The sequence below is a fragment of the Falco peregrinus genome, chromosome 9 (genome assembly GCF_023634155.1).
Source record: "Falco peregrinus isolate bFalPer1 chromosome 9, bFalPer1.pri, whole genome shotgun sequence".
NCBI lineage: Eukaryota > Metazoa > Chordata > Aves > Falconiformes > Falconidae > Falco > Falco peregrinus.
The window spans coordinates 10,388,979-10,415,144 of NC_073729.1; the positions used below are offsets into that span (position 1 = coordinate 10,388,979).

At 39.5% G+C, this 26,166-nt stretch overlaps 1 protein-coding gene and 1 long non-coding RNA gene across 23 annotated transcripts in view; one reads left to right on the forward strand and one right to left on the reverse strand.

The window, feature by feature from the left end:
• The window catches only part of LOC106112084 (uncharacterized), a 316,631-nt gene that overhangs the window by 276,473 nt on the left and 13,992 nt on the right, over positions 1-26,166 (forward strand). The gene's annotated exons all lie outside the window — the stretch shown is intronic.
• Positions 1-26,166, reverse strand: part of GALNT18 (polypeptide N-acetylgalactosaminyltransferase 18) — a 329,806-nt gene that overhangs the window by 27,601 nt on the left and 276,039 nt on the right. For all 7 annotated transcript variants that reach the window (XM_055813301.1, XM_027778386.2, XM_027778387.2 and 4 more), the window contains 2 exons: positions 25,353-25,490; positions 22,929-23,024 (listed from right to left, as the gene is read on the reverse strand). In XM_055813301.1, coding sequence (XP_055669276.1) covers positions 22,929-23,024; positions 25,353-25,490 — 234 coding nt within the window. The remainder of the gene's footprint in view (positions 1-22,928; positions 23,025-25,352; positions 25,491-26,166) is intronic.

Here is a 26,166-nt window from a genome sequence, read left to right on the forward strand (position 1 = left end):
ATTCGCCATGACTTTACTCCATCTTTGAACCGTATTTTTCTTCAAATGAATCCATGAAGTCAGTTATTAGGTCCAAAGTCTCACAGCAGATTCATACTTGACTACAACTCTAACTAAAGAGCAGTCTGATGGATTCCTATAAATTCAGACTTAGCTAACTTTGCTGTTACTTGGCTATTTATATTATTCCTGACGTTTTATTCCAGCATTTGTTACATAAACACATCTGAACAAAAGAACTTTCCAAACCTGATAAGAAAACTCTCGACAGATTCCAAGTTCATTACGAATAACACAAGCAAATACATCACCAAGATAAGTATCAAGTGTTTCCCCATTTACTATTCATGTAGGAAGTGACAGGAGAGAGAGGGTGTGCTGTCCTGCAGCCACCATGAACAGCACCACTGCATCCCGTGCTGCCCTACAAAATTTGCTGCTGAAGAAGTGCAAGCATAAGAGCATAGGCTGAGAATTACAGATTATTACCCCTAAGCCACAGGTCAACCCTTAGAAGATTGATGTTATTTTTCTGAGGTAGATTTTCAGCTGATGCAGAGTGATGATACAACTTTAAAACAATTATAACTGTATTTTATCTATGTTGAGGATCTATTCACTATGAAACCTGGCTTACAGATGAGCTGACAAACAGCTAGTATCAAGTGTAGCAACACCATAATTTAGACTTAAATTGTAAAGTGTGTAAGAAGGAAACCACTTGCTATTTCACTTCAGTGCTTAGATTTGTATCTACTGAATTAACTCACCAGCATGCCGATTATCTGACCTACTTGCTCCTCTTCATGCCCATACACTAATTAACTTCTGAACTCTAAACAACAACATTTGACAGCAATAAAGCCAAGGTGTTCAGGAACTTTAAATAATACAGTGTGGTGCTATAAATACAGGCTTAGAGACACAAAAATGTTAACATATTATTTTAATAGAAAACAGGAACCCCACGTCAGACTTCTTTTTAATTTAAATTCATGAACCTACATTGCAGCGGAATACCAAATTCTGCTGTTGCCTATTTTGGTATTCTGCTTCAGTTTTGCTTAAAAGCGGCAAACAAAAATCTGCTTACTTGAGCTCCACTTTTTAAGTTGAACAGAACTGTCAATCCTTGGTTTTATATATGCATTCAGCATTTACTTCCATATCTTTCCTGATGAAGGTAACTACAGAATTAACAAGACCTGGATAAGTTAAAATTTTACTTGATTCACTTCCTAAAGCCTCTCTTGGTTTTGCTTTTATGTCTGCATGAGATCTCTACAACTCTTCCATGGGAAAGAAAGAAAAGGCAGTGTGTATATATAGATATCTATATATCTGTCTCAGAACAATTCTGGCATAGACAGCTATGTCCTTTTTTTAAAAAGCATGCTGTCTTATGGCTCCTGTGACTTTGTCCTATCTGAATTTTCCTTTTCCCTCTCCCACCAATCCCTCTTTACCCTTCACAGTTTTCTTTGTGGTCTCCTACAGAATCCCATGTCTATCTTACCCCGTTTTCTCTCCTTCAACACTTGCTCACCTGCAGACTTACCCATCGTCCCCATATGCTGATGCACTGGTCCATCCTTTACACCAGAGCTGACTCCTCCCGGCCAAATCAGAATCTGAGCTAGCTCACTGCCAACTGTGTATAAGCATTTGGTAGCTCAGCATCAACAAGTATAGAAGCAGATTTTTTACCTTCTCGCAGTAGACCCAAGTGCTTTAGAGTGCTGTGGGCACAGACGCATCACACACGTGTGTTAACACACAGCTTCATCTTGAACCTCTTCCAAAATTGTCAGATCTTTTTATACAGCCCTTTCTTCCTGCAAAACATCTCTAAAATACAGCTCTTCCACTCAGAGTTGAACCTTGCTGGCTTCCTCACTGATGTCAGAATTCATGCTCTTTTCAAACCCATTCTGAATGCTTTCTGAAAACTTGGTTTTCAGATTGCCTTTCAGGAAGGCAGTATCCTTCCACTTCTGTTTTCCATGCTGCATAAACTGCTTGTCCTCATTTTCAAAACCTTTCTTAACCCTTCCTCTCATTACTTATCAGCTTAGCAAGTATCAATAGGTTATCTTCCAGCTCCTAATTAGGTCAGGATTGGTCACATCTTTCAAGCAAATATTCCTGGAAGTTAGAAGTAATGCTGGCATCTTCCAAGGAACTTACCTTCCTCTGCACATTCCATGGATAGCACTTTTGCTCAGATGTCTCAGGAAAAAAAAAAAAAAGGCAAAAAAAAGAGACTTGCTGAGGTACCAAAAGCATTAACTCAAGAATGCAGTGAGTTCTGTGTCAGTACCTCATAGCATTCCCTTCTCCGCTCTGCCACGACCTCCTGTTCCTAATATTCTATCTGCAGACTTTAGCTCTTCAAATCAAGGGTGTACTTTTTATTATGAGGTTGTAGAGCACTTAATGTAATAGATTTCTGGGTCATTATTGGGATGCCTAGAACTATAATCATAACAATAAAAAAATCTGGTGCCAGGGATGAGACAAGTAGCTTACCACTTCTCAGGAAAAATGTATTTTTTCTGGCAGTATAACCTTCTGAATATTTGTTAAAATAAATTGTGCTATTTCTACTATTACCTTTTCTAAATTGAATTTGATAAAACGTGTCTGCAAGTGGTAAGTCAGGTCAAACAAATTACAAGCAAGTGCCACACCTTCTTTATTAAGATAGTCTAGTAATATCTTAATCTTGAGAGTTTGGGGGTGTTATTATTTTTTTTTTATCCAGTCCTATCATGTTTAATCCTGTGTGGTAGTGAGCCAGTGACTCTGGATACAGAGGCCCTTTAACTCCTCTTGCGTTCCAGAAGAGCTGTGAACTTGTGTGATTTTCTGAGGGGAACAAAGGTAGGTAGTTACATGCACAACTTTGAGAAGAATTCCCAGCTCCCTACAGATACATTACTTAACTCCTACACCTACTGGCTCTCCTGGCTTCACTGAAAGCAATCACAACATCCGTTTCTGATTTCAGGTGAGCCAGATCTCACCCATTCTTCTTAGGATCATGCATGCATTTGATACAAGGTTTCCAGAGGCACTCCATTGACACCAACATATGCAAATACAAGAAAACTGTCTAAAAATTAATTATTTTGTTGCTGAAGACAATAAAATACAGACATTAAAACATCTGCATGGAAGTGAGGCATTACGTACAGAAAATGATAACAAAAAGATAGGCGGCACATGTGAACCACGTTGCTGGTCAGTGAAAATCTGATTATCTTTTGTTCGTTTAGGTTACCAGCAGGGACATACTTATTTTTCCCCACAAAACAAAATGAATCACCCATAAGAGTTCATTAGTCAAACTTAAGTTTGTAAAGTGACCTCCTTGCCAGCACCTTTGAGAGAAGAACAAATTGAAATGCAAAACAAACTGCTCTTTTAAAAGTCTTTGTAGTATTTTAGCCTGTTTCTGCAACATACAAAGGAGTAAATCCCATAGCAAGAAAAATGGGGCTTGATTCATTCACAGCAAACCTAGAGTAAGTCTGACGTATTTCCACTGAAACCGAACAAACTGTCAGGATCCAAGTTTCTCCCCCTATTCCTTTGCATGTGATGAAGTTTATAGATGATGTATAACATGCAACATCAATACACTGACCTAAATGAAAACGTGTGGATTTTACTCTACAAAGGCTGCAGTCACAATGTAAGTGGGACGTCTTGTTGAGACTGAGGTGAAGCTGGAACCTGAAGATCCTGCAGGACTCACAGAATGTAGAACAGTGAAAGGTACTTCATACTGAGATTTTTAAAATCACCCCAGATTTTATGGGAAGTTGGGCTTCCCTGTCATTCCATTTAATCTGTGTCGGCAAAGCAGCTGATACTGATCTATGAAGAACCCATCTGGAGATTTATATTACAATGGACTGAATACACTGAAAATAATGTGCAAATGAAAGTTGAAATAATAGCCTAGGACATCCCACAGTCTGTCACCGCTCTCTGACAAAAAGGAAGCCCTGAAGGCTTCACCTAGTCTTATTAGCAGCGTTTCCTTCAGCAGCAGATTTAACCTCCACTTGACCTCCTAACCTCTCAGTGCTTGGTGTTAAATAATTACACTCTAAACATCTTATTATGGGCATTATTAAACTCGTGAATTAGTTAGGAATGCAATATGTTGACCCATGAGATGAGCAGCACCAACTATCCGGAGTACTATCAATGCACAGTGACTAATTAGGAAAACCTCTGCAGTGCAGCAGAGGACCTCAAACACCAAAACGAGCAGAAGATTTTTATTTTGTTTAAATGCAAACGTGTGAGAGAAACTCGGCACAGATGCACAGCACTCACACAGACAATTTTCTTCAGTTTTTAGTCTCTCCTATGGCTTCAGGAATTGTCGTACAGCTGAGATTGTGACATACTGCCATCTGGGAACTCCACCTTAAGGGCTCATTACTTGCAGGTACAGCATGCATTTCCATACACGGAACATTTAGTGCTGCAGTTTCAGTGTAGGCGGTTCTCTTCCCAAGCTCTGCCACTTGAGCTGCTCAGTGGAAACTTCTGTAGTCTTTTCCCAGGTTAGAATTAAGTCATTTTTCAGAGGGAAACCCTGGCACTATTTTAAAGTTTGCAGAGGTTTTGCCTCAGGTTTTCATGTCTTATACAGTCTGTAATTACAGAACAGGCAAATACTATATATGCCCTACTTTCATGCTCAGTAGCATTATTTTTAATAAACTATTCTATAGCAAATGAAACCTCTGCCAGGTTTAGTAGCCATACATTTAGGATTTAAAAGCACCAGTGGCACTTTGTCATAACATGAATAAAATTTCAGACATCTGATGTCTATGCTGTGATCTCTTTTTCTTTAAATGACTTATGTGACTCAACAGCCAACTTCACAACAGTGCATTAATGGAGGATGAGTTAGTTTGAACACTGATGCAGACAGGACTGATAACCACCAAAGAACAGAAGGAGGACCTGTACCGTTTTTTGTTGGTCATTTTTGCCATCAACATTAAAGTTTTTATCTTTTCTATGAAAGGTCAAAGCATCATTTACATTTCTCTTTAAGTTTGTGCTAATTGCTTTGACAGATGAGAGCCTGTGGGGTGATTATTCAGTGGATAGGGTTGGAGATGCAGACTGGTGCAGCTTTCAGTCCCATGGAGAACAAGGAAAGTTTCTTTCAGTGTTCCTATCCTGGCACATTCAATAGTATTTAGCCTCTTAAACCAAGTTAAACGCATTAAGCTGGATACAAGAATTTCTGGCATTTTAAATGGACAACATCAAAATCAAAGCAAATCCGTAATAACACTAGCCTACAAAAAGTAAAAACGTTATTCCTTAGCTGTAGAGGATGTATTTCAAGCAATAAGGTCTATCACTTCAACTGATTTGTTTCAATCTTTATTGTTGGTTTCTCTGTAGAGACTGACAGAAGCTTATGAAATTACATCCAACTCAACTGTATCCTAAAAGAAAATTTCTTTCCTGAAACATTTTTAAGCTTTCCAAGGCAAGTGGAGAAATGTATGTACCTTAATAGAAATGGCATTTTTCCTGCCCACCAAATGTCTTGAAGTAGTGGTTCCACTGTTTGCAGGGTGACCACAAATGACACTCAGACAAAATCAGCATCTAGAATTTAAATGAAGAGTCTGTATACTATAACCTCATGTAAAACCTGTACCTCGGTCCTGCCTGTGTTCATGAATAAATTGCAAAGTTCACAAAGCTCTGCAAATAAAATATGTCTCAGGCTGGAATACTGTGCTCATGTCCCAGAGACTCCTCCTTTCTTCTGCTCTTCTGGTCCCCAAGAAAAGGGCAAAGAAAAGCATCACTGGATACATGTTCATCACTGAAAGTACTTTTAGTGCTAATGACATTTTTTAAAGGAAGAATGGAGATGAGGAAGGACATTAGAAATAACCACACACCAAGATTTCTTACCATGAGTACTTAAGTCTTTCTAGACTAGGAACAAATAAATGAATAAAGCTGTTGAAAAAGCAGAACATTGCTTTCATGTCAAGCAGGACATTAATACCAATCCAAGTGTCCTGGCTGTGTGGGAAGCCTTACTGTGCTTGGCCAAGTGAGCTTCATTTTTCCTATGACTCAGAACACTGCTAGCTTCATAATTTGCCCCTTGCACAAATCAGGCTGTAAGCTTTGGCAAGAAATGAAACAGTAAATTGCTTAATTGTGCAAATAGCATGATACCCACCCCCATTTTCATTAATTAGGACTTGATTTCTGGGGCCTTCAATCATGCTGTGAAGGCTTGCATATAAACTTAGGCTTTAAATGTATCCACAGGCCAAGCAGAAAAGGCTCAGCTTTTCTGAGTAACAGATTATCGGGTGGAAAGGCAGCAAAGTAAAATCAACAGCTCTAAAAAACCAGGTTGTTTAAATGACCTTCAAGTCCAACAGTGAATAGCTTAAATAGCTATGCTAAGCTTCAGGCTGCTGAGGTATGGCTAGGCTGTGAGGCTAAGCTGCCTCCATCACAAAAGGCAGATTATGTCACAGATTTTCCCCTGCGTTTTCTGCCTGTCTTAGCAGCCTTTATTTTATTATCTGAAGTAGATTATCCTATAACAGTATCTGCAGGACACAGACCTAAAGTAAAGAAAAAGCCCTCTGTCTCGCTGTTTAGAATTAATACAAAAACCAGGCACATCAGTCACTCATAATTAGAAGTCACTGAATAACTGCAATATAAATAGTACAGTTCTTTCAGGGCTCTTAAGTAATCAATTCTACAAGATCCAACAACCAAACACCTTGAAGTAGTGGCTCCCCTGTTCACAGGGTGACCAGAAATGACACTCAGAGTGTCATTACAACAACACTACAATTGTTAGCAGCTTCCAAATTTGCATATGAATAAAAACACCAAGAAGGATTATTACAATTGTCTATGGTCCAACAAACTGTTTAGTCATTTGTACTATTTCGCAGAGCTGATTCTTCCCAAAGTGCCAATCTGTGTCCTTGCAGGGGCCCTTTGGGACCAGATCCCCATGAGAAGTGCAGGGGTAGCAGGGATGTGCACCAGGGAAACAGCGGTTTGGGGATTACCGCGCCCTCCCTGCTCCTTCGCAGGGGCGATGGCCCATGGCCATGACAGAGGAACTGCCAAGGCGAGACACACCACTGCAGTCCTGACCCACGCCCCCACGCCAAACTGCCGGGAAGGAGGGCAGTGACCCTCCCCATTCCTAGACACTGGGCTCCAAGGCCCAGGTAGAAGTTTACGAAAGAGAGAATGCAAGACTCACAAACCGTCCTTACCCACAGCCGGGCTGTTGTGCCCACAGAGCTAGTGTAATCCAGTGACCAGCAGCCATATCGTCAGATCCCCCGAGTACCCCAATGGAGGAGGCAACTGCAGATCGCAGAGTCTACACTCCTTTGCTGTGGCTTTTGGAAACCTTGCCATCCTGTCATAGGCACGTGCTGGCCTCATGCTGATTCAGGGCTCTTGGATTTCTCAGCAAAAGGGAGATTTCTCCTACACTGAACCTCTGCTTACCTTAAGATTGCTGCATGGGAATATCCATTTCACTGAGTGGGTTGTTCTGTATTGTACACGTTATGTTGGTCTGCACCCTGCATTAAGTGTAGCAAAACCACAAAAGAGCAGAGCCAAGTTTAACTCAAAGCCACATTAATTGTATTTAACTTTTCCCCCAGACTAAAACAGACTGGAGTAAAATGTCTGTTTTTCAGTCAACAAACTGCTGGTCCAGACCCTGCCTTGGTATGCATCTGGAGGACAGAACTAGAACCAACTACAAGTTATTTCCTTTGGCCAGCATGCACCTTTCAAAGACACTGCTGTTGTCCTCATAAGCAGAATCACAGGGGAGCAATTTGTCAGAGAATCTCCAGTGCAGCTCACTCCGTGACTCGCACTTGTCAGATTCACAGTAGGAAAGAAACTTGGAGAGTCAAAAATGACACTACAAACTTCTGGGAAATTCCAGGTGACATCTCATGGTCTGCTTCAAGCCCACAGAGACCTCTCCTTTTGAGCCAAACCACATTGGCCCTAAAAGCAGGTACCAGAAAATTTTGTTCCTGCAACGTTCAAAGAACAATTTAGGAGGTGAATGGGAACCTGAGGCAACAGGCTACACCCTCACCTGAGATGCTGGATCAGACTAATGTACCTGATCCCAATATAATCTTGAGCACAATCTGACCTGTTACGATCTCACTGTAGAGATTTATTGTAATTTTGTGCTTGTACTCACTAAAGGGAAGAAAAATATTTTGAAGAGCGGGCAGAAAAAAAATCTGAGTCCATCTGTTATTACATCAAAGGGAAGTGAAACTGACCCAGCTTTCCAGCTTTCAATTTACAAACCTGGAGAAAAAGTCCTTCCATTTCGTAAAATTAGAGCTTCATGTATGCAGACCTTAGTCCTAAGCAGCCTTTTAATTTACATTAATGTAGGTTTTTCACTTAGCTGTTGTACCTTTGAGTAGCAGAGGTCAAATTCTGACTTCTCTCCCTAAGCACCTCTTCATGAGCACTCCTGAATCTCCTGCACGAAGCCTGTTTTTGCAAGGGAACCCTCTTAACTAATCAGCATTTCTCAGGTGACTTGCATCCATTTGCACTTGTGATACAAAACATTTCCTGTTCACAGGAGCACTGCTCTTTATTTACAGTATTTTTATGCTCTGTTCCTCAACAATCAACTTAATACTCACAAACTCAAACATCCTCAGATTTCATTATCTCAAAATAGTACATGAAGTGATCTGCGCTCTCTTAATGAAACTGTTACTGACCCTACATTCTCTACTGCACATGGGGCACCAGATTTGCTCGTCTGGTTGCACAAAGCATCTCTGAATTGTCAGAAGCTGCTCTGCCCTTAAAGCCGGATCCACATTTCATGGGTGTTAGCCAGACAGCGTTTCATTAGGCAGTGACTGAAATCCTTGGGCCAGGCTTAGTGCAATCAGAGCTTTAGTCATTGTCCTGTTAGCCTGCTCTGTACTGAAGGTGAAACAGTTTGATGGGTTACTCCATTTGGTTAAAGTTACCTTAAATCCTTAATGCTTGGCTTGCTCACTTTCAAGAGGTAACAACAGGTGTCAGAAATACTGCAGTTTCCTTTGTATCTGTCTCAGTTCTTGGGGAACGTTTGGCCTTTGTGGAAGTGATGGTTACATGAGGCCATGGAACTTTTATCCTGACAGGAACTTTTCTGCAGCCCTGGCCAAGCACAATCCTTGGCTTGGAGTTAGCAAATTCAGGAAGAGACAGAATAATTTCAATGCCACTTATATTTGCTCATATAAGAGACTCTTCACTTACCCAAGATGAGCTGGGTTTCATCTGCTTTGTACAGACAGAACAGGAAAAGAAAGTATCATGAGCTATCTTCCCTGGCAACTTGCGAGGGCTGACCCTGCTTGAGCAGGGGGGTTGGACTAGATGATCTCCAGAGGTGCCTTCCCACCTCAAGTGTTCCATGACTCTGGGAAATAGTTTCCCATAAGCACAGGACTGCAAACAGTTGGAGAGCAACAAAGTTGGAGGGACAGGAAGAATTCTAAGAGGTAATATTTATCTGATTAACCAAAAAAGTTAGTTAGCATTGATTTTCAGAAGTTTGGAGAGTGCTAAGGCAGTCAAAGAGAAATAAACATCAAACCTGCCACAGTTCCTGTAGGTGGTGGTTTTTTTTCCTCTTAGTGACCATAACTACAGAGTTATCATCTCAGGTAGTATTGCTTAGATGAGAGTATTCCTTCATATTATTTATGTGCAGTTATAAATGCAGTAGTCTACAATGGGAAGATTTTGAAAACAACCTACAATAGGGTATTAAAAACATATTTGGAAGCCAGAAATGGGCATTCTGCAGCAAACAATTCATAATTATTCAGCATGGTTCCTGTTGAAAGTGTGGAATTAGGTACTTCAGAGTATTAACCACGTACGTCACTCATTTGGCAGAATAACATTTAGCTCGCTTGACAGTTCACATTAAAATTTGCCTGGAGTGCTCAAGAAGGTCCCAATCATCGTTATGCACATACTTACAGTTACTCGTTACTCACCATATTGAATTAAAAAATGCAATCTGGGAAAAAAGCAATCTGATTGCTCCAGAAATTCTTAAAATTGCCAAATTCTCATTTACTAATGAGAAAGAGGTTAAACTTGATGACATGTTTAAATCAATCCAGTAGGTGAAAGGACTTAGTGTCTTGACTACCTTGGGCACAAATAAATAAAAACACAGTTACTCAGTCACTGTCATAATTCTGTCCAGCAACACAAAGTAATGACATGATGTTTACATTATGCTGACATCACACAACATTTTGAAGGCAAGTGGTACACACACTGTATGCCCATATCGTGAAAACACTGTGCAGGCACATTATAACAATTTTTTTTTATCACATTGTGCTACGCTAATGCAATGGTATTTGATAATTTCTGTTTGAACAGTGGGAGACTTCCTCATTTGAACACACTTGAGGACAAAAGAAAAATTTAAGGATTTGGTTCTGTGTTAATATAAAACCTAAACCTGACCTGAATTCAGAGCTCTGATTTACCATCACTGGCATGATCTCCTTCTTACCGAGTTCTGTCCCTGCCCTTTGGTGACAGACCTCCAAACTAAATGCAAAGCAGCATGAGCTGTAACGGTTCCAGGTTTAATGTGGTAACCTATCTTTTTCTCCAGTTTTTTATTTAAACTTCATGTTATTTTAACAAAACTTAGGAGTTCATAAGCTGTGCTATTATTTTTTCCTTCCCAAAGTGATGCCATTAGTGAGTAAGTCAATGCAGTTTTGAGACTAATTTCAGAGTTTGAAAGCACTAAAAATGCATGCTGAAATGTAAAATGCATGCTGAATAAATCACTACAACTTTAACATAGCAAGAGCAGCAAAGCTCCAAGGTTCGCAATCAGTGCAGTTCCCTGCTAAACAAATACAAAGTTAATATTGTAGTAACATCTAAATGACTTAAATGCATTCATCGGCTTTTTCACTTGATTGCTCTAGGCCTTTATGGACAGCCAGCTGAGAAGATAGGCCTGGCGCAACAGAGCTATCCCTGCATAATGAGTTTAATCACACTTTAAGAGAAAAGGAAAAAAAAAAAAAAAGAATGAGGGCAAATGATTCACGAAATTTAGCAAGTATTTTTTAAAGCTATAAGGTTCTTTACCTTACAAAAACATGTAAAAAAATCACCGATTTCATTAAAAGCATACACCCCTATTCCTATAGTGTAACCATCAGTGTTTTTTCTGTACATTCTAAAGTGAATTAATATTCAAAGAAGTACCAGCTGTGATTGCCACTTAGTTGACAGGTTCGTAGATTTAAGAGCCAAAGAGGACCATTAGGTTTTTTACTTTGATCTTCCATATGCTACAGGCTATATACTTGCACCTGCTTACCTCTTAAGTCCAGTAACTTGTCTCACATTAAATCGCAGTTTCCAGAATTTTATCAGCTTTGATGACTTCAACAGTTACTATCGCTGCTTCTTATGATGGCTAGTCATCTCCTCTGATAAGAATATGCACCGTTTTCCTAATTTGTATCCAACTGGCTTTAATTTCTAGCCACTGGTTCTTGAAACAATGTTAAATTAAAAGTCCTAGTATCCCATATTTTCTGTTGGGGAAAATACCTCTAGTCTATAAATACAACCAGGTTTAGATTGAACTCAGGTCTTGCTAAGAGCTAGTTTGATTGCTGATTTCAAATAAATCATCTGATAAACAGATCTTTTCTTGGCTTACAAATCAATGCACTTTTTTTTTCAGTTACTCATAAATATTCAATCAGGATCTTATGTAAGCAAATAATTTCTCATTTTCTCTCTGCTTTCTGATTGGACAAATGATGGTTAATGAACAGGAGAAAAAAAAAATCCCTGGTTCACAGAAACACACTGTGGATAGAATAATTCCGTAAATATTTCTGCAAATAACCCTACTCTGCAAGTCGTGAACAATACTAGAGAGAAACTAAGCTGAAACTGAATTGCTGATCAGAATTTGAATGAAAGTAATACAGCTCATGTAATTACAGAGGGAGTTAAATATGCTTTCATGGGGACTAAATTTGGTCCATGAATTCTAAATGAGCCAGAGGATGACTTCAATTAATGGAATGGCATAATAAAATTATCAATAAAACTGAATAAAGTGACTATTCCATCTACTGTATTAACTACCTTCTCTAACAGTTACTCACACACTGTCAAGAATTTGAGAAACAAAAATCCAACCTTAAGAACTTTACCTCTGATGAAGTAACAAATGAGATAAACGTTCTTTTGAACGATGTTGTACTGAATTGACAACCATCCAACAATTACAACAACATATATCTCCAAGCGCTATACGTGTGTTCTGAATAACTGCTGGTTTTACGCTGAATTTCTATTGCAAGCGACGATCAGTTTTAAAAACTGCCCGCTGATATGCCAATTTGCAATGAGACATCTTTTAAATACAGATAACTCTAGTAATTGCTACCTAATATGCAACTCTGATCTATTTGAAATTAATGCACTTACAAAATGTGAAATGCTCAAATAATATTAGATTATGAGACACTGCAGGTACCCAGTACAGCTGCTTTATTTCTCCAAACACGTTTATTAAAAACGTTTTCAACTTAGCAAAGGAAAGAAAGCCCTGTCCTTCCTTTTTGATTGTACTATACATTTTTGATAAAGTCAGCTGAAGTATGGAAATTTTTATATCTATTCCACCTAGCAGAGAAAGACTGTTAGTAGAATACAATGGGAACAAGTTAAAAAAATATTTCAGCTTGACACTAAAGTAGCCTATGGAATATCAGGGTACTGTGAGTATGTGGCCTCAGGACAGCCACTTCATACATTTTTGTTAAAAGAAAAAAAATACACGGACACTTGTGAAGGCCCAGTGAAGCGATTAACATATACGATGGAGCACACTTTGCACCAGTCACATCAGGCCAAGCCCAGAGCCAGCTCTCCAGTGCTGGGCTGTTGGCAGCAACGCTCTAGTACAAGCAAGACCTAAGACAAGTGGTTCTGCCCAGACACCAGACGCACGCCTCTGCATGGAGTAAAGCCGGCCGCAGGCTGCACACTACCTACGGCCCGTTAACCGGCTCCCAAGGCTGGGCGCTCTGCTGAGCCTTGCTGGGTGCGAGCACCACGCAGTGCAGTGCAGGAAGAGATCGCAAGGTGTTTACGGCCTTGGTAGCAACGTGTCTGATGGCCTCAAGCCAGTGATTACCACTTCACTGATGCTGAGCTACAAGCCAGACTCCTTTCCAAAGATACGTGGCCCCTCTGCAGCAGTCCTCTACTACTTTCAGTGGCTCTAGTACCCACAGCGAGTAAACACTATTTAACATAATGCTGATTAAAGTGTTTCCAGTCAAACTCTAGAGACAGCAGATATATGTCCTTCTCCTCCTACATCAGTAACAAGCATACCAACGGTGGACAAGATAACCAGGAAAGATAACAATGATGCTAAAGTAGGATTTAATCATATAAAAAGGCAACAGAATTCAAGATGAAGAGGGTAATCCAAGGGCTGAGAGGCAAGCACAAAAATGAAAGCAATGCAGAAAACATGCATGGTAATGATAACATGACACACAAAACATGAAGTGGAAATACTTCATAAATTATTGGAAAAAAAAATTCTGAGAATAACTTTCTGTAATGTACAGCAATAACTAACCATTTTTTCTTTAAAAAAACCCAACACCATAACTCCCCAAAAGTCCCAAAACACAAAAGCAAACAAAGCCAAACTGAAAAAGCCCCAGATCTGTGAGTTGTACAACAGAGAAGAACAGAGGAGTTAATTTACTAACCCTGTTGTTTCTGTGCACCAGCATTCTTTGTGGTCGCCAGCATATTCTCTGTGCACTCCACAAGTTTGCATACTACTATTTTTTGCTGACATGATGCTTTATTCTTTTCTGCAGTAATGCGATGAAAACTAAGTTTGTAACCTGCCTAGACTTGACATCAGAATTTTTGCCAGTTGGAAGTTTCTATTATCTCAATGGAAATCCTGCTTTACTAGGCAAAAGCTTTACAACTGAATGTCTTTGACAGCATTTTCTGAGTACCCTTCTGACATTACTTCTGATCAGCGTTAGTAATCTTTCCTCCCATTAAAGGTCAATTTATGCTTCTGTATCTTTTCCGCATATCTTGTAATCTACGTAAAATTGCACCAGTACCTCTGCTGTAAAATATTAAATAGCACAGGTACCTTAAAAGAACTCTTACCCATTCTCTGAGATGAGCATTTCCCTTTTATTTACAAGAATGGCTGAACAGATACAGTGCATTACAGACAACTGCTTTTATTCCTGTCATGTTTTGTGGTTAGGGGTTTTACTTGCTTTTTCAAACACGTCATCTGCAGCCCTAGCCAAGTTACCTTTGATTCTTCTTCTCCATCTATCTGCACAAAACAAGCAGTTATTTCTCAGTCAGAAACATGCTTATAAATTAGCTGATATTAATTAAAAAAGACCTTTTGGCTCTTAAGTTTTCAAGTAATTCAGGTTGTTAATGTTCTTTCTTCTGGTCCTGAATATTCATAACACTCTTAAAAGAATTGAGCTACTTTTTGAATTCTTGCTTTTTAACTTCAGCTCACGTCCTGGAACCTGAACGTCGAGATTACTACTTCAGCCAAATCACTTGTTTCAGCTTATAGTAGTATTTTCCTTTTTCTTTATTCATGCTCACCTTCAGCAGTGATCCTGTACACTAGGCAAGAATAAAGATTTCAAAAGCATCTAAGGCATTTCTAAGTCTTTAATTCTAGGCCATCCTACTAAAACAAAGGAAAAATCACTTTGAAACAAAAACATTTCTCCAAGAGTACATAAAAGCTATATGCTCCAAATGAGAAAATCAATGTCACTCTTAGGAAATAAAAAAAATAAAAAATTGCTTTTCCACTATTTCATTTCACTATGGTTGGAGTTTCAATTCCAAGTGATCAGTTCTCACAGGTATACACAATGTTTTTACACTACATAGTTTCAAACGCAAAAATAAATAAACAACAATATCCATTCCATTATTTCCAAATTGAGGGATGCAGAAGATATTTCCTCTGATCCAGAATACTGCAGTTCTGCAGCTTGTGTTCTTTGCTTTTGTTTTTAATCAGTGAAGTGGAACACACCAAAGAGCTAGCCTAGGTCTGAAACCTGAAGAAGGACTGTTTATGCTCATTCTTTTGAATTCAAGTGAATTCGGCCAGATTCAAACTTGAGGAAAAAGAGGGTTTAAAAAAATTTTTTTTTAAAAAAAAATATATACTATTTGAAATTATATATTACAGTCTTCATCCACTATAGGTCCCCAAGAAGAAAGTGTTGCGCTGCCCGTGCTAGGCCAAGGAAGGACTGGTTGGTTTTAGAAACCTTTGAAAGATTTCTGTAGCTCCCTGATACATTTATATTCTAAAGAGGCTGCAGCTTTGAAAAAGTGTTTGCTGGATGTAGCTTCTCAGGCATACATCAGAAAAACTCTCTAATTTGTAAGGGATTGCAAAAAACTAACACCAGATTTTGCTTCCATTGCAAACAAGGTCACAGTTTCTATTAACTTTACAGTGATCAAAATCAGGATTTATGCACTGAAAAAAATTAACAGAAACATAAATAGCCTCCACAAACTACTCAGCAGGGATGTCTTATATAAGACATTAATTGCCATAGCAAGCAGGCCCTTTACAGAATATTTTTAAAATAAAAAATCAGAATTCATTAATACTTGTAACTATCCTTGCTAGGCAGTTTCACTTACTCTGTAACTTCTCTCTTCTGTCACTTGGACCTGTACTGAACTGAGCAACCTAGGTTTAAAAAAAAAAAAAAAAAAAAAAAAAAAAAAAGCAAGCTATTCTAGTTCCAGAAGCATTTATGGTTGGAAATACCCTTATTCCCAGGAAGCATGTACATACAGTTTGTGTTAGGCCCGGTGCTTAGATCATTCTACAAGGTTTAGTGAAAAAGACCAAGGAAAACAAGAAGCCTGACTGTGCTATGTCAGGTGCAGCCTCTGAAGAAGCTGAAGAGCAGCACAGCCCCCTGTCCCCTGTGCACGGACACCAAGAATCAGGCCAACCGGCCAAGCTGCCGCTCACTTGATGCAGCTGTTTCACTCTGTATGAATAATGACACACTCACTTTGGCTGTACAAAGACAGGAATGACGACTGTCTGCCGCATGGTGTGACTTTTCACTGCAGAGTATCTGGACCAACATGTAATTGGGTGGTTTGTACAGTTCAGTTTCTGTACAGGACTCTGTATGTGCCTGCATACATTAAATAATCATCGTAAACCAGGCAATTGCTAACTTCAGACCAATATGTTAGCATGTCCTTAGAAAGAAATGGCACTACACAGAGCAGATGTCAGATCAGACTGTCTTTTACACAGACATCGAATGTGTCTAACATTTACCTTGAAGACAAACATGAACATCAACCCTGAGTTTGCACGTGACTGACAGCTGTTAAAACAGCTGCTGTGCTCCTTCTTATTGCTTAAAAAAGACTCCATGACAATGTTTATTGTAGACATCTCATCTTCAGGGCAATGATTTTTCAAGTTTGAAGGGTCAGTCATTGATCCACATCAGCAGGTTTTGTTCTGTTCATCCTTATTCCCTGACAACCACTGAAACGTGCTGATACAGCAGCTGTTAGACGTGGGGCCTTCTGTCTAACTGTTTCCTTGCACAGTCTCGGTTTGCAATGCTTATGTGTTTTACACACATACTTAAGAACACGGTCCTACTTCTAAATAACAAAAGACTTCTTGTTTTCTGAAATGTATATATTTCATAGTCGTTTCTTAGAATGCTGTATTTTTGGCTAGAACAATGATGATTTCACTATAGGTTCAGTTTTCAGCTGTAGAAGAAGGGTACGTATTCATCCATAAGCCAGTTCTGGATCTGAGGTGTCACAGCTATACACTGTTCTTGAGCGACAGAAACTCCTTTTATCAAAAACTTTTCAGGACAGCAGCATGGTGGTGTTCTGTTGGCAGCAGTGAGACTGTCAAGGAAAAGCAGCTGCAGTATTCAGTATTTCCATGATTTTTTATTTTTTTTTTTAATCAAGTGGAAAGTTGTCATGGAAAGACTGATATGTCATAAATGATAAAATCACATTTTGTCTGTTAATTTCTCCTTCTAAAATGGTCTCTAATGCTTCTTGGTCAGCATACTTCACAGACAGAAAGCCACTCCTAAGAAGGCTCCTGTTGTGCTTCCAGATTCCCCTAACTCTCATTCTGATAAAGCATGGGGTCCTTTTCCCAGCCTTCCTTGGCACTGAAAATGGTCCAATACAACATTAATTTCATTAGGCACAGAAATCTAGAGAAAATTTTTAACACTGCAACAGATTTATTAAAATTAAGGCTCTGTTAAAATATAATTTTGAGATGTTTATATTTGTAATGTCTTGATAACCATAAGATCACACTAAATCTGTTCTATTGTACATGAGTAATTTAGACATCTCTAAACAGACAGATTCTCACACACACACACACACAATTATTTGCAAAGTAGTTTTACTTCTTTTGATAAGTGTCTGCTGAACATCTATGAATTTCTCCTCTCCTGTGTTTTACAGATTGGACTAAGAACCATATGGTGTTTGTGATCAACCTAGTAGTTTTTTACTGGAACATGAATTCCCTCAGTGATAGCCATTTTCAGTCATATATATTCTTGGTTACAAATTAACAAGTATTGTTTATGAACAACCACCATGCTAAGAAGCTTCACTGAAGAAAAAATGTTTTTTACAAAAATACGTATAAATAACATTTTAAAAGGAGCACTCATGACTTGTACAAAGAGTTTTTAGAAGTTCACGGAAGTTTTTGTAACTGCCATTTCCAGTACTTTGCACACTGTGCTTAGAATACAACATTAAGCTTTCAGGTCAGAGTATTACACAGCGTAAACTGGCATAGCTCTACCTGTTGGCATGAATTCCTTTCGTTGCCTTCAGCGGAGATGCAGTAAGTCACACCAGACAGGGCTGTAGTCATTGGTTTCCGAGAGTCAGTCTTGCAGTCTCTTGCAAGAATATGAAAGGATATGAATGGGTGTCCCTTCTCACCTGCATTTCTTTTCTAGTAATTCTCCCAGTATAGTCTTCTGACCCTGGTCCTCAACTTGAATTCCTCAAAATCTAACTGGTTTGTATTGACTTTCACATCCCTGGGTGAGCTTTGTGGCTTAACTGCTTATAAATTGAGAAATATATGAGCCAGAAGCTATTGAACAAGGGAACACAGAACTGCCCATTATCCCCTCAATCACAAGCACTTTTCAAGGTAAGTCTGCACTTAAAATACCACTTCATAGACTGATGGCACTTATTATACAATAGTTAAAAGTCTCTAATAACGTGGTCTTTCATTCTCAGCAAAGAATCTTCCAAATTATCACTCGGGGGTAGTTTTAATGCAAGTGACACGCTGTCATCAGTCTGCCTTCAAGATTACAGGCCTGGTTAAACAGCAGTCTTCAACAGCAACAAACATCCAGGCCCAGGTGGGGCCGGAATTAAGAGCAGAATGCAGTCAGGCCTGGGGCATGTACTTACTCCAGCTATAAGCAACCGTCTTTACTATGCAGAATAGGGGCACTGCTGAAAATGGACCTTTAAAGGCCTAAATGGATGGCTTAATTCTAGCTTTGCTTCAACAACTTCAAGAATTAAAACAGCACCTTTATCCTTTTCTGCATGAACCACTTAAAAAAAAGCAAAACCCCCACAACCTCACATGAACTTTATGTTTTGTACTGTTTTGCTGCTACTATTCTTCTGTCTTCCCTTCTTTTCTTTACATTTATGCCCTCCCACTTTCTCCTTTACTGCCAGTCTACCTCATGTCCCAATTTTCCCGTTTCCCTCTATCATCACACTGAAGGAGGGCTGCTTCCTCACACCCCCCAGCTGGCTCCAGCGTAGTCCCTTTGGCCAGAACCAACTGTGGGCTGTTGTGCTTTGCCTCTGAGCTGTCCTCATGCAATTAAAGCAACGTGATTTCTACCACCGCTGAACGGTGTAGTAGGAACCTATTTTAACTGCCGTTGTTAACTATTTTACCATATTGCATTTACTATGGACGCAATTTTAATAGTTGAGCTGCAGAAGTCAGTTTTGTTCTGCTGTTTCAAAGCAGCAGCAGCAATGCACAGCAGAAGGGGCTTGATACGACAGGCTAAAACATATGCTAAAAGCCCCTTCCAAGCAGTTGACCACCAGCACACCAAAGTACCAAAACCACCTTATGGCCTTGATTCATGCATATCTAATAGCTGCCCGTCCCCACGGTGACTACAAGAAGTAGTATCAGATGCTGAGATGTGACGCCGATGTTCTTGCTGACGAGTCTGGGGAGTTGCACCAACACACCCTGTATGTTGCTGTTGGGACTAATAACAACAGTGTTGATTTTGGACAGTCAGTGACTAAAGGCAGAAATGGAAGGACGTGATGCTTAGGAAGCAATATGCTCTGGCAGCAGAACTGGGGAAGGATGAGCAACTTAGAAAGTTACACTGTTCGGATGCTATCACTTAGAAAGACAAAGAAGTTAACAACAGAACCTATAATTAACTGGGCAACATTTTGTAATGAAACAATTCTTACTAAAGTAATAGCAAGTCTTCCCTTAAACTCATGGGAACGCATCATTGTGGGAACAACACCCATTTTGTTTTCTTCACTGGTTGAACATGCAAGTTGCTCTACTCAGTGGATGGTATCAAACCCCTGAACTGTCCGGGCTCATGGGCACCAGGACAAAATACATCTACCTTGGGAAGCACTGTCTGAAGCCAGGAGGGTACAAAAACCAATTGCAGATTCTAGTTTTTCAAGTGCCCTGTCTTCTCAAACCAAGCCAAATACCCTGCTGTGAGAAATTCTTTCTCAGTAGTAGTATCAGAGGACTAAGGAAACAGACAGATGATGCTCTGATTTTCCATTCCATCCTAGTATTTAACCACATGTAAGATTTGCATCATTTTCTCTATTTCTAGTACAGTACTAGAAAATAACCACAGTTATAAAGAGCTCTAAGATACTAGCAGGAATGAATTACAATTATGCTGTTGTTAGTTGCAGTAGACATATGGAGTGGATTGCAGAAAGGTTGAGGAATCTGAATCTTAGAAGTCTTACCATCACTAATTGTGATGTCTATTTAAAATAAAACTGAAGCACTGCAGGGAAAATTATTTCTGATAATGTCATTGCAATATTTAAGGATATTTCCTTGCCATTTTCTATTGCTTTTAATTATGAAGCTACACATGATGTTCTCAATATTGTGTGTAAAAAATGGAGCATGGATTTTTAATGTCAGGTACCCAATTCCCTTTCTGTTGACTTCAGTGATTTCCTTCTTGTATAAAATATGCTAAAAGGAAACAGTAGGTGTACATAAATTCTGAAACTGTTACCTTATGTCAAACACCTCATCTAAGCCATCTCCCTTGCAAAAAGATGAAAAATCAAAAACATCTGGAAAAGGTTAGTCGGGGGGAGGAGGCTGTTACCCCATTTAGAAGAGAGGCTATAGCAGTAACTCAGAGCAGCAACTTAAACTGCGCACAAGGGAATGCCTCCCGATAGCCAGATATTAACGCACATCTAGGTGCAACTGTGCAAAGCCATCCATGTTGGCAGCTCTAACGCTGTAAATGGTGTAACTGCAATGGTAAAACTTTGCACCAGAGCTAAGAATGGCATCGCCAAAACCCTCGGTCATACAAGCAGTCCTGAATTGGGGAACTAATCTTTTTGACTAACCTGTTTTGGCAAGGACTGCCAGGTGGGAAAAATAACCCCCTTTATAGAGCATTTCACCACCACTAGAATAAAATTAGTATCTTGCTAGTATCTTTTGTGGTTACTGGCACATTCACCAAGATTAAAAGGAGTCTTTTTTTCAAATATTTCCAATATGCTAGAGGAAACGTAAGTGGCTGCAGCTCTGCTTAAGCAAGAGATGCAACATATGCAATGGAAATCTTGAAGTATGCCAGATAATGTTTGTTAGTGCTTTCCCTGTTAATACCCTAATCCCTAATATAGAGCAAGTCTACTCAGCTTTTAAAGAAAGTTCTCACTCATTACTGGGATCTTGCTTAAATATGGGCCTTTTTGGGGGTTGTTTTTAACACCATTAGTTACGAAATTAAATGCATAGTAATGGAAGGAGACACAACATTATAATTATGAAAGGAGCAGAATCTTGTCAAGAAAACTTGCCTCTTTTCCCTTTGTCATGTATTTGCTGCTATCTCATTTATACAGAGCTTCAGCTGACATTCAAAGGCAGTTCTCGATCTGGTGAATACTGAACTGTGCTAATTGAAGTGACTTTTTTTGCTGTTGTTGTTGTTTCTATCTTAACTATAATTAAAATTTCTAATTGGAATTTACAGCCGTGCCTGTAGTGTGTTGTTATCACAGATGATATGCCAGAAGAGAGTTATGATGCTCTCCCAGAAAATGAAGAATAATGGCTCTGGCTCACAGGCGGATTGCACAGTTCCTTAGCGAACACTGAGAACTAGCTTAAAAACCTCCTGGAGGCGAACAGTAGTTACCACATAATTATGTGACAAATAAGCCACAGCCCATGCAGTGAGCGAGTCTGATGGATGGGATTTTCAGATCTTTTTGTCTTCATCATTCATAATTTACTCCAGCATGATGGCACTAGTGATCAATATTAAAGGGCCTCCATGAAGGAAGCCAGCACAGAACACAGTTGCAGCATGTGTAACTTGGCCAGGAAATACAGAATACTATCTGCATTTCACCAGACTCACGTGTCCCACTCACTGTGAGATGCATGTACAGAGGACAAGACTCCCTTGTCTCTCCGTGTTTATATTCCATGGCTGAAACCACATCCATAACTTAGAAGTGGAACACAATAGGGTCCTTTTGAGGAAGCAAATATAAAAGGTAGTTGGAGAAAAAAAAAATTACTCAAACTGGAGGGATTTTTCAGTTTCTCCACTCACTCCCACAAACATCTATTTCCTTTGTGTCATTTTTGCTTATGTTATTTTACGGAGTTCGGTAATCTGCCCATCTGTCTTTGACAAGCATGTTCTAGGCCACATAACGTTTTTACCATCAAGATTCGCCTAGAAACACTTTCACCTGTGCCCCTATACTTAGCCACTTTGGAGAGATACAATGTCTTAACCCTCTTGTCTGCCAAGTTAATAAAACCAGCTGCTGTAATGAAATAGAAAGGTTGGGGTAATTCAAGGTTTTGGCACTAACCAGAGCAACAAGAAAACAGCAGAGAAAGAAGAAAAAGGAGCCTTAGAAGAAGGGCTTCCAAAAGAACAGGGTTTGAAATTTGACACAGCTGTATGGCGTGAAGAGGGTGGCTGTACATTTCAGATTTGTGAAAATGAGACAGTACATAAGTCAAAAAGCTGTTCGTTCAGATAACGTGTATATAAACTGTGAGCATACATATGTATGTATGCAATGTGTTTTAAAATGCACTTTCATTCACACGACATGCACAGTTACAGATGAAAAATGAAAATGTGGGTCAGTGCTGACTCTTGTATTCCTTAAATTCTTCCAAAATGAATAAACAAACCTCACTGTCAAAGTGCTAATATACCAGTGATTCTCAATGTATTGCAGAAACAATGTTCTGGCTTTATAAAAGAGATACCAAAAAGCTTACGGAGGTATTGTTGCAAGAATACAGTGACAGGTACAAGATGGTTCCTCCTACACAGCCTAGCAAGAGCAGCATCAATATCAGAGATCATTAGACTAACCTGTGGTGTCATTCCATGGCAGATATACATGATCGGGATATTCTCCGTGTCTGGCCCTTGATCAAGGCACAAATCACTTTTCAGGGAATTCTGCAGCTAAAATAAACAGAAAGAAAAAGAAATCAAACAAGCCTTACATGAGGAAAAGACGGTGTGATTACTTTCTTTTCTTTGCAATAAAATCATATGTAGTTGAGCAAGGAAATAAGCAAAATTAAAAATACTTGTTGCAGTGAAAACATTGAAAAGAGAGCACTTGGAATAAATTCTTCCTTGTAAATAATTTGACATCACTGGTTTCAACAATGTTATAAAAGGTTTCAGGGAAGGTAGATTTCAAAAAGCCTTCAGAGATAGCAATAATTCTTGTTATACATTTTAAAAATACTAAGTCTAATGAGTCTCTGGTATACACTATATACAAAAGACAATTTTTTTTAAGAGTGCAGCTAGCTGAGCAGCATGGATGGAGTTCCAAACACAGGAGAAAGCCCTGCAATGAAACAGCTTTTTCCAGGAGAGTCTTGATTTCTGGAAATAATCCAAAAAGTCCTTTCTGCTGACACTTGGAGACTTCTGGCCAATTGGTATGCACTAGTTCTACTTTGCATTATTCCAGGCTAAGCCACGAACAGCAATCTAGCTATGAACAGACTGCAAAGTACTTGGCCCTGTTCATCACAGGGCCCTATATATAAGCTTTGCAATGCTGAGGCAGAATTTTCTTAAAGTGAAGTGCTAAATTAATGAGCACAGATAGCTGGAAGGTCTTTTTGAGTGTGAGGCCAAAGATGTGGACTGCATACCCATGGGCATGCATAAAGGTGCTCAGTGCTATAAGGGAAGTTCAGAGAACATTAAAGAATTGTCTGATGGAGGGAGCAAAGAGGTGATGTGGTTTGCAACCATCTGTGATTAACTGAGCAGCCCTGTCAGTTGTGTACAGGGGGCTCCTTTGAGGAAGACAAATTGATATGCTTAGAAAGGAAGTCTAGAAGTGCACTACTATGTACTAAGTGTGGAAAAGCCAGAGACTGAAGCCAGGCAGTGAATAAAATCACAACCGTGAACTCATCTCTACAAGATTTCCAACTCTAAACGTAACTCTAAATTCAGTAATAAACAGGACAAATCTCAACATAAAAGGGAAAACATGCATTAGGTATCAGGACTGGCCTTATTCTTACCTGCAAGCCTCGAGAATTAAAAAGTTTATAAGTTTCCTCTCTCAAACCTTTGTATTTCTTAGGCATAAACATAACCGTGACCGTGACACTAAAATCAGATGTTAGGCATTTCCCTCTACCCAAAACAATGATAAATACCAGCCTTATTAATTCATGCCTAGATCCACCACCGCCTTCAGCTTTTCAAAACCTCTTTCACCAACTCAGATTCTAATACTAGTCCTAGTCCTAATGTTACAACATTTTCCACAACCATCTCCAGAATAAAGGAAGCAAAAAAAAAAAAAAATAAATCATCCGTCTTGACCAACATCAGCATGTGACTTAGCTGAGAGGGCTGACCCAGCAGTAAAATAGATACAAAGATTTGAGAGTCCGACCTTAACCCTAGCAGCAGCTGTGGTGATGAGGTGTTAAAGCAAAAGAGATGAAACGGTGTGTTCCTTTTCACACCAGTCCTCTTCTTACAAACCCTGTAAAATGAGCTAGCTCCTCGGACTTAATTTCTCAAGCTCTTACCCCAGTCACAACTCTACAATAACTTAAAATACCTGTAGAGAAATGACCCCTACAGAAAACAGTCTAATTTAATTACAGGAATCAATTTTTGTGAATATGATGCCAGATAGAGAATGTAAAAAGGACGTCCTAGCTCTACTAGCTTCCTGTGGGTCCATACTAACTTGCCACGCTCATCTTCCGTGTCAGGCACGCCTGACATTTCTACAGGCCAGAACTGCCCCCGCTTTAATTAGCACAGAACAACTCAAGAGTGTTTTCGACATAGACAAGTGTACTACTGTCACCCAAGTAATGATGATGATGATCCCAAAATACAGGCATTTGAGGTCATGAATTAAGGTTTGGCTACAGTATTAAGAAGCTTGCAGCTGGAATACTGAGCCTGTTTTGTTAATTCAGCTGCTGCCACAAACCTTCCAGCTGACAGCTCCAGTGTGTCTAAAAAATCATGCCTTGAGTATCTCTGAGTAGAATGCAATCCACGAAACAAATGAAAAATCAGGGAGGAGGGTAACATTCAGAATAACCTTGGCATAAACTACAGCAGAGCAGCTGTCTCTGTCAACTATCCAGTCTTAACAAATTACTTAACTAGGGACTTGAAGATTATCTGACTCTTCTACTTAGAGCCATGCATTGTCTTTGTGAATTACTTCCGCTATTACACCCTTCTCCCCCACCTTTTAAGAATGGGAAGTGTAAAAAAGATCCTTACCACCCCATAGGCGACAGTATCTGAATACATCCTCATTTCTGGATACACGCTGACGAGATACCACCTGAAAGTCTTGCACTGGAGCTTTTTCCTCAAGGCCTTCCTCTCAGAAATATCACCAATATCAATTCCGGAGTCCTGCACATAAAACAAAGGACAAAAGAAGCAGGAAAGACATCAGTGATACACTTCTGTGTAAACTATCATCCAGCATCTCCCTCATTGCAAAGACAATTATGACCTATGATAATTATCAGCTTTTGGTTGTGGAGCGAGTCTGCTCCCCACACGCACGCCGTAAGGGCCCCATTAAATCGGACAGGGGTCACCATGGCGGGGTCTCTTCCAGAGCCTGCTTTGGTCATTGGAGCCACTCCTGCTGACTTTGGTGAGGTTCAGCGCTGACTTGCAAGGAGGATCACTGTTCTCCAGTTCCCTGGCACTTTCCAGATCCAGCAGTAATTGGCAGGAAGTAGCAAGTTGCCCTAGAAACAACTTTATTGCTGGTGTCCCACTGCGGCCTAATCATTAATATATGACACTTTCTGGCCAGTTCTGAAGCCTGGGTTTACTGCTTCCCTGCAAAGAGCAGAAGCCGTGCTCACCTTTCTGAAATAGCACTTACTAAATTTCTCTTGTAATGTAAAAAGAGAAGCTGATATTTTTGTTAAAAGCAATTGCAAAATATTTTCTCCCCTAATTTTTATTCTCCTTTACAATTTCTAGCTAACCTAATTTGTACTTACTGTAAGAGCAGAGGATAAAGCGTGAGTTTTGTAAAGGTCCTGTATATAAAAATCAATAATTTATCACG